Source organism: Hyposmocoma kahamanoa, unplaced genomic scaffold (genome assembly GCF_003589595.1).
Source record: "Hyposmocoma kahamanoa isolate Upper Pololo Valley unplaced genomic scaffold, ASM358959v1 99122, whole genome shotgun sequence".
NCBI lineage: Eukaryota > Metazoa > Arthropoda > Insecta > Lepidoptera > Cosmopterigidae > Hyposmocoma > Hyposmocoma kahamanoa.
Window position 1 is genome coordinate 1 of NW_020655797.1, and position 10,663 is coordinate 10,663.

Sequence of the window (10,663 nt, forward strand, 5' to 3'; positions counted from 1 at the left end):
TTTTTGTCACGATTGGGCGCCCCTAAAATCTGGCCGCCCTAGGCCCGGGTAATGGTCACCATCCTTCGCCATGAGATTTTCGTGACGAGACCTACACGTCGAAAAAGGTTCACAACCTTCGGAAACCGTGTGAAGCATCCCCAACCCGCACTGGGTCAGCGTGGCGATCTATGGCCTAAACCCTCGCTTGAGAGGAGACCCTTGCCCATCAGTGGGACGTATAAATAGGTTGATGTTGTTGTATACCTGTAACCAGCAAAGTAATACTGCGCCAGAAGCCACGATATTTCCACCATGAAATTAATTTGTAGCGAACATCTAAGCTCCCCTAAACTGGAGTCCAGAATTTCTGAAAAGAAATAACAGAAATTACAGGCCTATTAACTGAGTCGGTTCCTGAGGTAGCCGTGCGGTGCGGCAGGAATGACAGTTAAGGTAACAGCTACACGCCTGTCCGTAACAGTTGCAGTGCCACTCAGAGCTTTAAAAGATCTGGGGGGGCACTGCCGCTACACCCATCACCCTGCGACAAAAGTTGACAAGCCCCATGTGCCTGTGTAATGTGTGCATGTGTAATTTAACTCACTTCATTTTCAATCATAAAAGAGCTAAATAACAAATGTTTCTGTAGATATTTCACTAACCACTTTAAAATATATAAACAATACTTGAAACCACTTTCCACTTATAACTACTTTAAAAAGAGGGCTGGCAGAGCTGGTAGCTGTAAAAGTGCCTAACTGGGTGACGAAATACTTTCATAGATTTAGCATAGATGGCGCTACGGCTAAAAAGTCGATAGAAACCAGATTCGGCTCTTACCCACTCGTTCGTTACGTGGCTTAGTTGGCATAGCGTCTGACACGGTTTGCTAGAAGACGTCGGTTTGAATCCGGCCGGATCAAAGTATTTTTTTCTAAGTATTCGATTTCGTATTAATAATTATAACACACTTTAAAAAGACTTCAATCCCGCGCGTTTCGCCATGAACGTCGATCACTTGTCACACTCAACGTGACGTTTACCAACGAAACCATAGACAATTATTTTGATTGTTATCGAATTAACCACTAGCATGAGCGTACGTCAGGCTCTTGTAACTTTGGCTTCCAATCTATTATCGTTTACGTTTATTCTAATGGAATAGATTGGGAACGTGTGCCATTGTCTAAGACTTCAGACCGGAAGCGAAAGGCGTAACGTCTTTATCGCTCTTACTGCATGGACATAAAGGTTTTTCTGATCGGCCCAAGGCGATTCCGCGTGAATAAATGTGGTGAGTCTCTAAATGAACTTACCCAAAAAAGTAATGGAGTATGGTTGACTATGTGTTTCCTTTGCATCGTTGATGGTAGTGTAGAATATGTGATAGGGGGCGCTGGCCGCGTGTTTCTCCGCCATTTTGCCGCGGGGGCGCACTACTTTTAGATAATCCTCGGCGCGACGCGTAGGGGCGACTATGGGGCGGTAATCTAAATCTAAAAAAAATATAGTTTTAAATAAAAGAACCAGCCCACGTAGCATGGCTACGCATGACAGTCGCGACACGCGCGATAAAATTATAATAAGCGCGCCCCATTGGCTATCTAAATTAGATCTGATTGAGACAGCCAATAGCGCGCGGTTATCTCAATTTTATCGCGCGCGTCGCGACTATATGCTATGGGGGCAGGGCTCATTGAAAACCAGCGCCACAGTCAATTATGGCTGTGGCTTATGCTAAATGAAATCCTTTTGCGTACACGTATCTATGTGTTGTGGCGTTGCAATAAATGTCTATTCTATTCTAACAGAATGTTTATAGAAGGTTTCGTCAAATGTGTCTATCCTCTGAGCATTGAACCAGCTCAGAAGAGGTGCAACCTTTGGCGCGAAAGACTCCCATCCACCTTTGTCCCGCCGTCTGAGAAATCTTTAAATAGTCTTCGGAATCATGTTGGTCGGAGTAAGGCCAATTTGTTCAGTGGGGATTTTAGAACGATCCTAATCTGGGCGTCTACTCTCCGTCCGACATCTGTCAGAAATAATTACTGTCAAATAGATGTAATACTAGTAATAATTTGGAGCAATAGAGTACCTTGTGAAAGAGTTTGTCCAGGGAAATACTGCCACCTTACCTATTTCTGCCGCCAAGCGTTCCGGTTTCGAAGGGTGCTGTTGAAATTACAGGCACATGGGACTTGTCAACTTATGTGTCGGGCGCAGTGGCAGTACCACTCAGATCTTTGTGATCTAAAGCTCTGAGTGGCGCACGATTTGTTCGTCCCGCCATTTGGTATCATAAGAAAAAAACTCGACCTTATAACTCGAAGACTCGAAGTTATAAGACGCATGATGCAAATGAAGCTTCATACTTGTTACATTGTCTTTTGATTTAGTCGCGTAGTACTTATTTGACAGTAATTGTTTCGGACAGATTGCGGACGGATAACGGGACCAGACCCTCTAGATTGTTTGTACGCCTTAACACCTGCACGCTTGGATTTAATGGCGGTTGCTAGTGACGCGGTCGTTGTGGCCGAATTCTGGGTCATAATAGTGTAGTGTATGCCGTCGACACTATAAGAAAAGATTAGGAATTATTCCCGAAATCCCCCTGATGTCCCCATCATCAGGGGGATTTCGGGAATAATTCCTTCTCTGGAAAAAATATTAAAATTGCCCCACTGCCGAAATCGACCTTTTTCCCCAAAATTAAAGCATTCGTTGTTCTCATGTAATCTAATTCTGGATATACAAAATCATTACAAAAAACTAATAAATATATTAATAATAATGTGCCAGCCATATCAACTTTGGTGAAATCACAGACGCATGTACTGTTGGGTAATTTTCCGGAAAAAAATCACATATTAAAAATTCTTTCCGGAAAAATTCAAATAATATAATATCGAAGGCTCATATCATGTTCTACGTTTAGAAATATCATTTGAAGTTTTATTTAGCGTGAATTATAAAATAAACTTGTTTAAGCCAAAGCCATTTAGAGTAAATCGAGATATAGAATGATTTCACAAAAAAACGAAAAAAGCCTTTTTAATGGCTCCATCATTTTCGTTCACTAACTTCATCTTTTGACAGACGTCATCGTCAAATGTAGAAAATGACAAATCACGGACTTGTATATTAAACTGGGCCGCGCACTAAGTTAATAAAACGAGCCGAGTGAGAGGCTTCAAAGTAGTAATGCGTCTCTTTCTAATAGGGTGTTCATTCATACTTCAGCCAGCCATATTGTTCTTAACTTTTTTAAATATGGCCGCTTATGTATAACTAAAACTACTAATATTATTTCATAATACCAATTAGTATACTTATTTGATATGCTACTTCATAATAGAAGGTTGCATTGTAGATACATATTTTTTTGTATTATTACAGTAAAAGCATATTACCTTTAAACTAATAATATTTAACCAAAATTTTAAAAAGTTAATAGAATAGCCACTACCTAAGATGATTTTATTTAGCGTTGACAACATGTTAGACAAGGACAGACCACTACTTTGAGCTATCTCACGTAGCTCGATTTTTTACTTTTACTTAAAATAAACCTCAACATAACCCAATAAGGTGTAAATTTGTAATATTGGTATATCGAAGTGCGCGATCCAGTTTATGAAATATATAAGTCCGTGTGACAAATATCCAGAAAAATATTTGTTTCTGAAAAATATGATTTTTTCAAAATGGAAATTTTTCCATAACCCGTTAAGACATATGAGACTTGTCAACTTATGTCTGCCCTTCAGATCTTTGCGATTTAAATATCTGAGTGACGCTGTAACTGCTGTGGATAAGCGTGTTGCTTACCACCAGTTTGGTTCTTCAAAAGGGTAGGAATTTCATTTGGAGAAGAGCTTCTTTCTGTCTTCACTTCTGTTTTCAAATTTGTAGAGCAATCCCCTGCTTTGTTCATGCCATATAAAGCGTTCGAACTACTAATTATTTTCTTATTTTCGGTTGTTACATTTGAGGAACTCGGCGCAATTTCCAGAATGTCTTTTTCAACTTTGATATTTTTCGCTATGTCCATCTTGTCCATGGGTTTAGTCACTGTGACTTTATTGTCTATGGTATTATGTATTGTGTTCTTAGATGTACCAGTGTCACAGAACTTTGTTTCTAATGTCGTTGCGCTGAAAAATAAAAAGGAAAATAATTAAAAAATCAACCCATGCAAGGAACACTTTCTCACAGATGGCACGACAAAAAAGCCGTTAAAACTAAATACTCCAACAAACCATATATTGCTTGAATATCAGACTAACTTTCGAATTAGACACCTTGAGAGTTGATAGCCAAGCGGAATGTAACAAGGGAATAATTTGATGTATCTTACCTGTTACCACCAACCCTTTTCTTAGGTTCGTACAGCTGTTTTTCTAATATGATTTCAATCTGTTCCAATATCATATATTTCTGCAATTGTAGGTGAGACGGCACAACATATTCTGAATCTGTCCGGGAGTCTATTATTGCTTCCACTAAAAAAAAAATACAACTGTAGAGTAGTTAACTTAAATTTTCTAAGCGAATTTATACAAAGTGCCAGGTTAACTGCAACCATTGTGGCTTAACCAAACACAAGTCAAATATTGGACAGAGAGAATACAGAGTGTAGATTCTACCATGAGGCAGATGAAACTCCTGTTTATCTTCGCCATACTGAGAAGGTACGCGCCACAACCAGAGGATATAAAATCTGTTAGAGCCAGAAAAGTAATTAGTGGTGATCACAACAGAACAGTTAATGGTGGGCGTGATTGAGGAGCAGCATATGCATATATATATATATATTACGCTTCTGATTTCTTTATATGAACTGTGTTGTTTACGCTAAACTCGGCAATCATTAGCATCTTTTGTTCACTTTTCTTTTGTGTTTTTTATTCAAAATTAGTCTATAATATTAATCCTTATGACTAATTCGTAAATAATATATTTGTTTGAGTGAGAATCTTACCTTGCGTAACACAGTTTCGACTAGCACGGAAGGTAAAGAACATTTTTGTCAATATACCGCCATGAGTGTATGGATGATTTATATTATCTTACATTATTTCATAAGCGGTAATATAAACTCTTGTTGTAATAAATTATTAATATTATTATCATACCTTTCATATCTAACCTATTAGTCTATTCACCACATTGACTTACAATTATATGGACGTCGGGTCCGCGCTAAAAAGTGTCCGCACTTGTAAGGCGCTAAAATCGTATACAGAGCGCCAAACTCCGCTTTAGTCTTCATTTGTTCTACTGACAGCGCAATACTGCGATGACATTACAATTTAAATTTCGAATAGGTTGACTTGGGACATTTTTTTCGTGGTTTTTGTATTAGACCCGTCGTCCATTTATTTGTAAGTCAATTATTCACCATATTAATTTCAACTTTGAACTCAAGTGTTGGTAATGTACCGTTAAGCCTTAATTTCCATTATATAACACGATACAGACAATGTCAGAAATACTTTTGTCTAATTTTTAAATTTAAGATAAGCATAATAATTATTACAATAAAAAAAAAATCCAAGAACAGAAATTTACTTACAATGTGGATGGCTGTACTCTCTAAAATGCGCCGGATTCTTTCTATAACACGTTTCCCCATAGCTGCATTCTTTTTTTACTCTTTTAGGTTTGTTTATATCTAGAATATATCGAATTAAAAACATTATTAACGTCAAGCAAGAATAATTTCAATTTTAATTAAATAAAACAGTTTATAACGTATTTACTACCTTCCATATCGGATTTGCGTTTTTTAATTGTATTCATACTTTCATTGCAAGGTAATTATTTTATTAAAAATACCCTAAATTAGTACAAAGAACAAGAAACGTATTTTTCAAAATAACAGTCAAGTGCGTTTTGATTTTAAATATGAGAAAGGTTTCGTAGCTATTGTAATTGTAAATATTTGTGGTTCTCAAAAAAGAAAGTGTCATCTATGATGCTTTATTCATTGGTTGTATTGTATATATAAAAACGCAATTCAATTCATTTCTTTGCATGATCCATTGCTATTGTTGTTATTATAAAGTATGATGAAAATTTATTTTAATTTTTAAAAGATTTTCCATCGCTAGACAGAACCCTAGCAATTGATCAGAAGAAATGTCAGACGCGTTGTCAATATGAGTATGTTCGTTTTATCTAACGATTTTTATAACGATATTGAACATATATTTTGTTAACGCTATATCTTAAGCACGTAGGTAACGTATTAATTAGCACCAACGAGTATATAGCTAGAAATAGAGACAAAATGTCATTTAATTTGTTTGAAAACTATTCTGCGATATCATTACTATGACAACTGCGCTCCGATTGGCTAGCTCGAATTCGAAACAATTGACGGGTGTCGTCAATGCTTATAGAAGACGGAAACGTCAATGGGTGTCGTCAACTGTTTCATTTCAAAACGACCAGTTAACTTAAGCTTTGCTATAATGGACGAAAATTGCAAAATTACATATTTAATATTTACTTACCGGTGAAATGTGATTCCGTTTGTTTTGTGATTAGATGTTTGCTGTTTTTCTCACCACCGAATAGAACAGCACGGCATTGTTAAAAACATTATCTTTATTACAATAAATGCAGAATATTTTTTTGAATATACGGAGACGTACACACAGGTCAGTAGTTGGCCTGTCTATATTTCAGTGCAAACGAGAGTTGACATTTATAAGAGCTGTAGCGCTAATGTGTTACCTGGAATATATGGCCCTTATTTCGTCTCTATTTCTGGTATATACTCGATGATTAGCACTGACGTCTATATCTCCATTATGGTGGTCAGCGCGTATTAGAGACTATGGAATATTTTTTTCCATTCTCTAAGATTATGAATCAAGTCATTTGTGCTAACGTTACTTACAGTAGGCTTGGGGAAAAAATATCTATAAATCGTAACATGCTATATGAATTGTTAAGTGTCGTTTTGTGGATTACGTAAATATATAAATTAATACAAAATCTAAAAAATACTAGCATTTGGTAGTCTTGACGGTGTCAAAGCTAAGATGTTCCATTACACTACTGATCGGTGTAACGTTGAGTAATTTTCAAATAAAATTTTTGTCGTCTCGTAGAACTGTCACTCATATCAAGTTGTAATTTTTACTTTATACATTTGAATAAAAATCTTAAATCAGTTTTCTCATTTTAACAGACCCGGGGGAGCTCTGTCAGTCGGAGCATCGTATCCCATTTAATATGGTAGTAACTCTTTTCTCTCTATATCCTACAGCAGGTGACTACGACCGTACTTTTTACCTAATCTTTCCTAATAAAATTTTCTGTAACTTCAGCGTTGTGTCTAGTTTTCCAAATTTTATTTTATACATAACATACTTAATAGGTATGTTTTGGGAATATTTTATAGGTTACTACTGGATTTGGAGAAAAATATCGATATAACTAATATTTCCTTCCATAAAATATTGATATTGTTTGTAAAAATCGAAACGATGTGTTTTTTCAAATTGCCCATACTTAATTTACGGTATTAACAATAAAACGAACGTGCTCTAGTCATATGGTTTTTTTCACATTCAATTCAAATTTCAAAGTAACTCCTATTAGTTTGTGAATGTAATGCAGGTTTACACCTACACTACAAACACAGCATTTAGCCATTTACTTTAATAAACGTTTTATTTATCTATATATCTAATAGCGCTGACCTCTCAATAAAATCTATGAAAATTACATGCTGAATTCAAGACTCCGGGGGTCTACTCTCGATCTCCATCCGACATCCGTCCGAAATAATTACTGCCAAATAAGCAATACTTGACCAAATGAAAAGACGCGTGATGCGAATGAAGCTTCATACTTGATACTTGTCTTTTAATTTTGTCGAATATTACTTATTTGACAGTAATTGTTTCGGACGGATGTCGGACGAAGATCGAGAGTAGACCCCCTGTTGTGTAGGTAAAGCTATTTACTATTAGTTTTACGTCTCACTTATCCTCATCCTTAGAGCATATCTAAGTCCACAACCATGAAATTAAATATAAATTTGTTGCAATTATGGAAATACATTTCTTCTTCGTTGTTTAATTTACTGGGCGTGTAGTACTGTTTACATGAAGAGATCTCCAGATCAATGTTGCAAGTGCAATCGAAGTTTCCATGTTCTACGGGAATTGAACTAAAATAAATATGTAATAAGAGGTATACAATGTACATGTAATGTACATACATGTTGTTTAAAAGATCATTGGGTGTACAGCAAAATCACTATCGTAATCAGGCTATAACAATTTGCAAAGTTAATTTTTTTATGCTATTTTTAACAAATTTAGGAGTCTTTATTTGGAGAAATCATCAATGACCATGAATGACTGTTTCTTTGAGATTTTCTATGTTGTACAGTACAACATTGTTGAACTGCTGTGAAAGCATGTGCATAAGCATAGAAAGTAGCTATGACCCGTAATACATTTTAAAAGAAAGAAAAGTAAAGTAATACTGAAAGAAAATTGAGGAAAAGGTGAATTTTAGAGTAGTTTCACACGGCGACTTCTAACAGCGATGCAAACGCGCGATCGCATCACTACACTTGCGATTTAAAGGCGATTGCATCGATGCAATCGTGCGTTTGTATCGGTGCAGTCGCGTACTTGCATCGCTGCTTAAAAATCTTGCGCGTAGACGATTAGCGACGCTGCTAAAATTCGCCGTGTGTAACCGCTCTTTAACATAGAGAAAATTATTGTACAGTCAAGAGCATATCAAGCTTGACACTTTATACTTTGGACCGTACTTATCGCTTAGAGGATGGAACAAAATAAAAGACTTATCGTAAGCGGCATAGAGTCGGATTTAGGTCCTAAATGTCAATCTTAACGTGCTCTTGATCGGTGGTGCCAGATTAGGCGATTTTCGACTTCGAGGGTTTGTGCGGCGACTAAAAAAGTGATCGGCGACTCGGCGATATTTAGGCTATGTTTGAAATAGGAAAAGGTGATTTTAGGCTACTTAATAAAATGTCCGGGGAATTACAATCTTGATTGGGGATTTTTGGGGAATGGAATTGCAAAACAACTCATTTGGAGGTTTGAGTAGTTTCACGTGTGGGAAATTGGGGAAATCAGAGAGTTCATATTCCCCAATCTCCGGCAGCAAGTAGAAATGTAGAATTATAGAATAGCTTTCCCTGATTTTTAGGGATTTTAAGGCTTAGGCGAATATCGGCTACTTAACACACATCAATTGGCGAATTAACTTCGCAAAAGTCTGGCAACACTGCTCTTGATCCTAAAACCTGTGGATTCGCTCTGGATCTTTTGGAGGGAAAAGTGTCGTTTTTATTTTGACTTTCAATTATTTTGTGAAATCTAGTTTAAAGTGGAATAGGATAGTGCTATTGTGCCTTAATCGAAGATTAAAACGCGAAATTATACGAATCTCGAACTAAAATACCCGCATCGGCCCGTTTTAAGGAATCCCGAGTCAATCCAAACACGCCGCTTCAAATTGCCTATCCTCTTTGTGGCGGCCATATTTGCAGAAACATAATTAAACTTCATGTTTAGGCTGATGGCTTTGCCAAAGCCTTAATAAATTAAAAAAAAAAAAAAAACCTGTTTTGCCTAACAATAATATATTTATTCTTGAGCAATATTGCAGTATTTCACAATGTTTTACAATTTGGTCGAACCTACTTGTGAAAATAATGTCGGACGAAAAGAAAAAGGTTCTCTTCGTGTGCCTGGGTAAGTACATCTAATAATAATAGTGCATAGTACATAACAATGACAATATACCAATATAATTATTTGGTCTCAAATTTTTCACCATTTACAACCATTATCTGACCGCATTCAAAATTGTGACGTATTGATTGATATTGAAATTGTTCTAACAGGAAATACATGCCGTTCACCAATAGCGGAATGTGTTTTCCAGAAAACTGTAAAGGAGTTGGGTCAAGCCGATCAATGGGAGATTGATAGTGCAGCCATCGCCGATTGGCACGTAGGGGATACGCCTAATTGGAGGTCTTTGGCAACTTTACAGAACTTTGATGTTCCATACAATAATAATGTAGCTAGACAAGTAAGTACATATTATTTAGTGGCAGTAGGACTCCTTTTGAAAGAGTTCGTCCAGGGAAGTACTGCCACCTTACCTATTTCTGCGGCCAAGCAGTAATGTCAGCATTTTCGAAATTACGGGCATATGAGACTTATCAACTTATGTCTCAGGGTGACGGACGCAGTGGCAGTCATATAGTAATAATACATATTATTTATAAATACTACATATACTATAAAATATATACATTTAAAATTAAATTTATTCTTTACTTAATGTACTAACATTTGTTTTTGGGGCGTTAACACTTGTTAACAAACCGGTTTCCTGACGGTTCGCTCAGTGTCTAGTCGAATAATAAAATACTTTGCCGTCTTCACTGTTGTACAAATGTATGCCTCCAAATAAAGATAAAAACAATGTCTACCTACTTATAAGATTTTTTTTAATGTTTTGTATTGGTTTGTTCGTAGCAAGGAATGAATGGCATCGAGACAAACCCAAGTAGGGTTTAACGGTGTGTTACATTATTTATGTGTACTTTTTTCTTAAACCAATAAAATAAATAAAAATAAAAAAAATCTTTGAGCTCTGAGTGGCA

The 10,663-nt window shown here is 36.3% G+C and overlaps 2 protein-coding genes across 2 annotated transcripts; one reads left to right on the top strand and one right to left on the bottom strand.

The window, feature by feature from the left end:
- Nucleotides 1–155: 155 nt before the first annotated feature.
- On the bottom strand, nt 156–5,788 carry LOC113239017 (probable tyrosyl-DNA phosphodiesterase). The gene is made up of 6 exons (XM_026475882.1): nt 5,751–5,788; nt 5,561–5,659; nt 4,343–4,487; nt 3,814–4,139; nt 1,299–1,478; nt 156–349 (listed from the first exon to the last, which is right to left on the bottom strand). The coding sequence occupies exons 1-6, from the start codon at nt 5,785–5,787 to the stop codon at nt 156–158; spliced, it is 981 nt and encodes a 326-aa protein (XP_026331667.1). The 5' UTR covers nt 5,788.
- Nucleotides 5,789–9,661: 3,873 nt separating this feature from the next.
- On the top strand, nt 9,662–10,087 carry LOC113239016 (low molecular weight phosphotyrosine protein phosphatase-like; the record flags this gene model as incomplete). Its single annotated transcript, XM_026475881.1, has 2 exons — nt 9,662–9,740; nt 9,893–10,087. Coding segments are annotated over exons 1-2 (235 nt in total), but the record flags the coding sequence as incomplete, so codon positions are not given.
- Nucleotides 10,088–10,663: the final 576 nt, after the last annotated feature.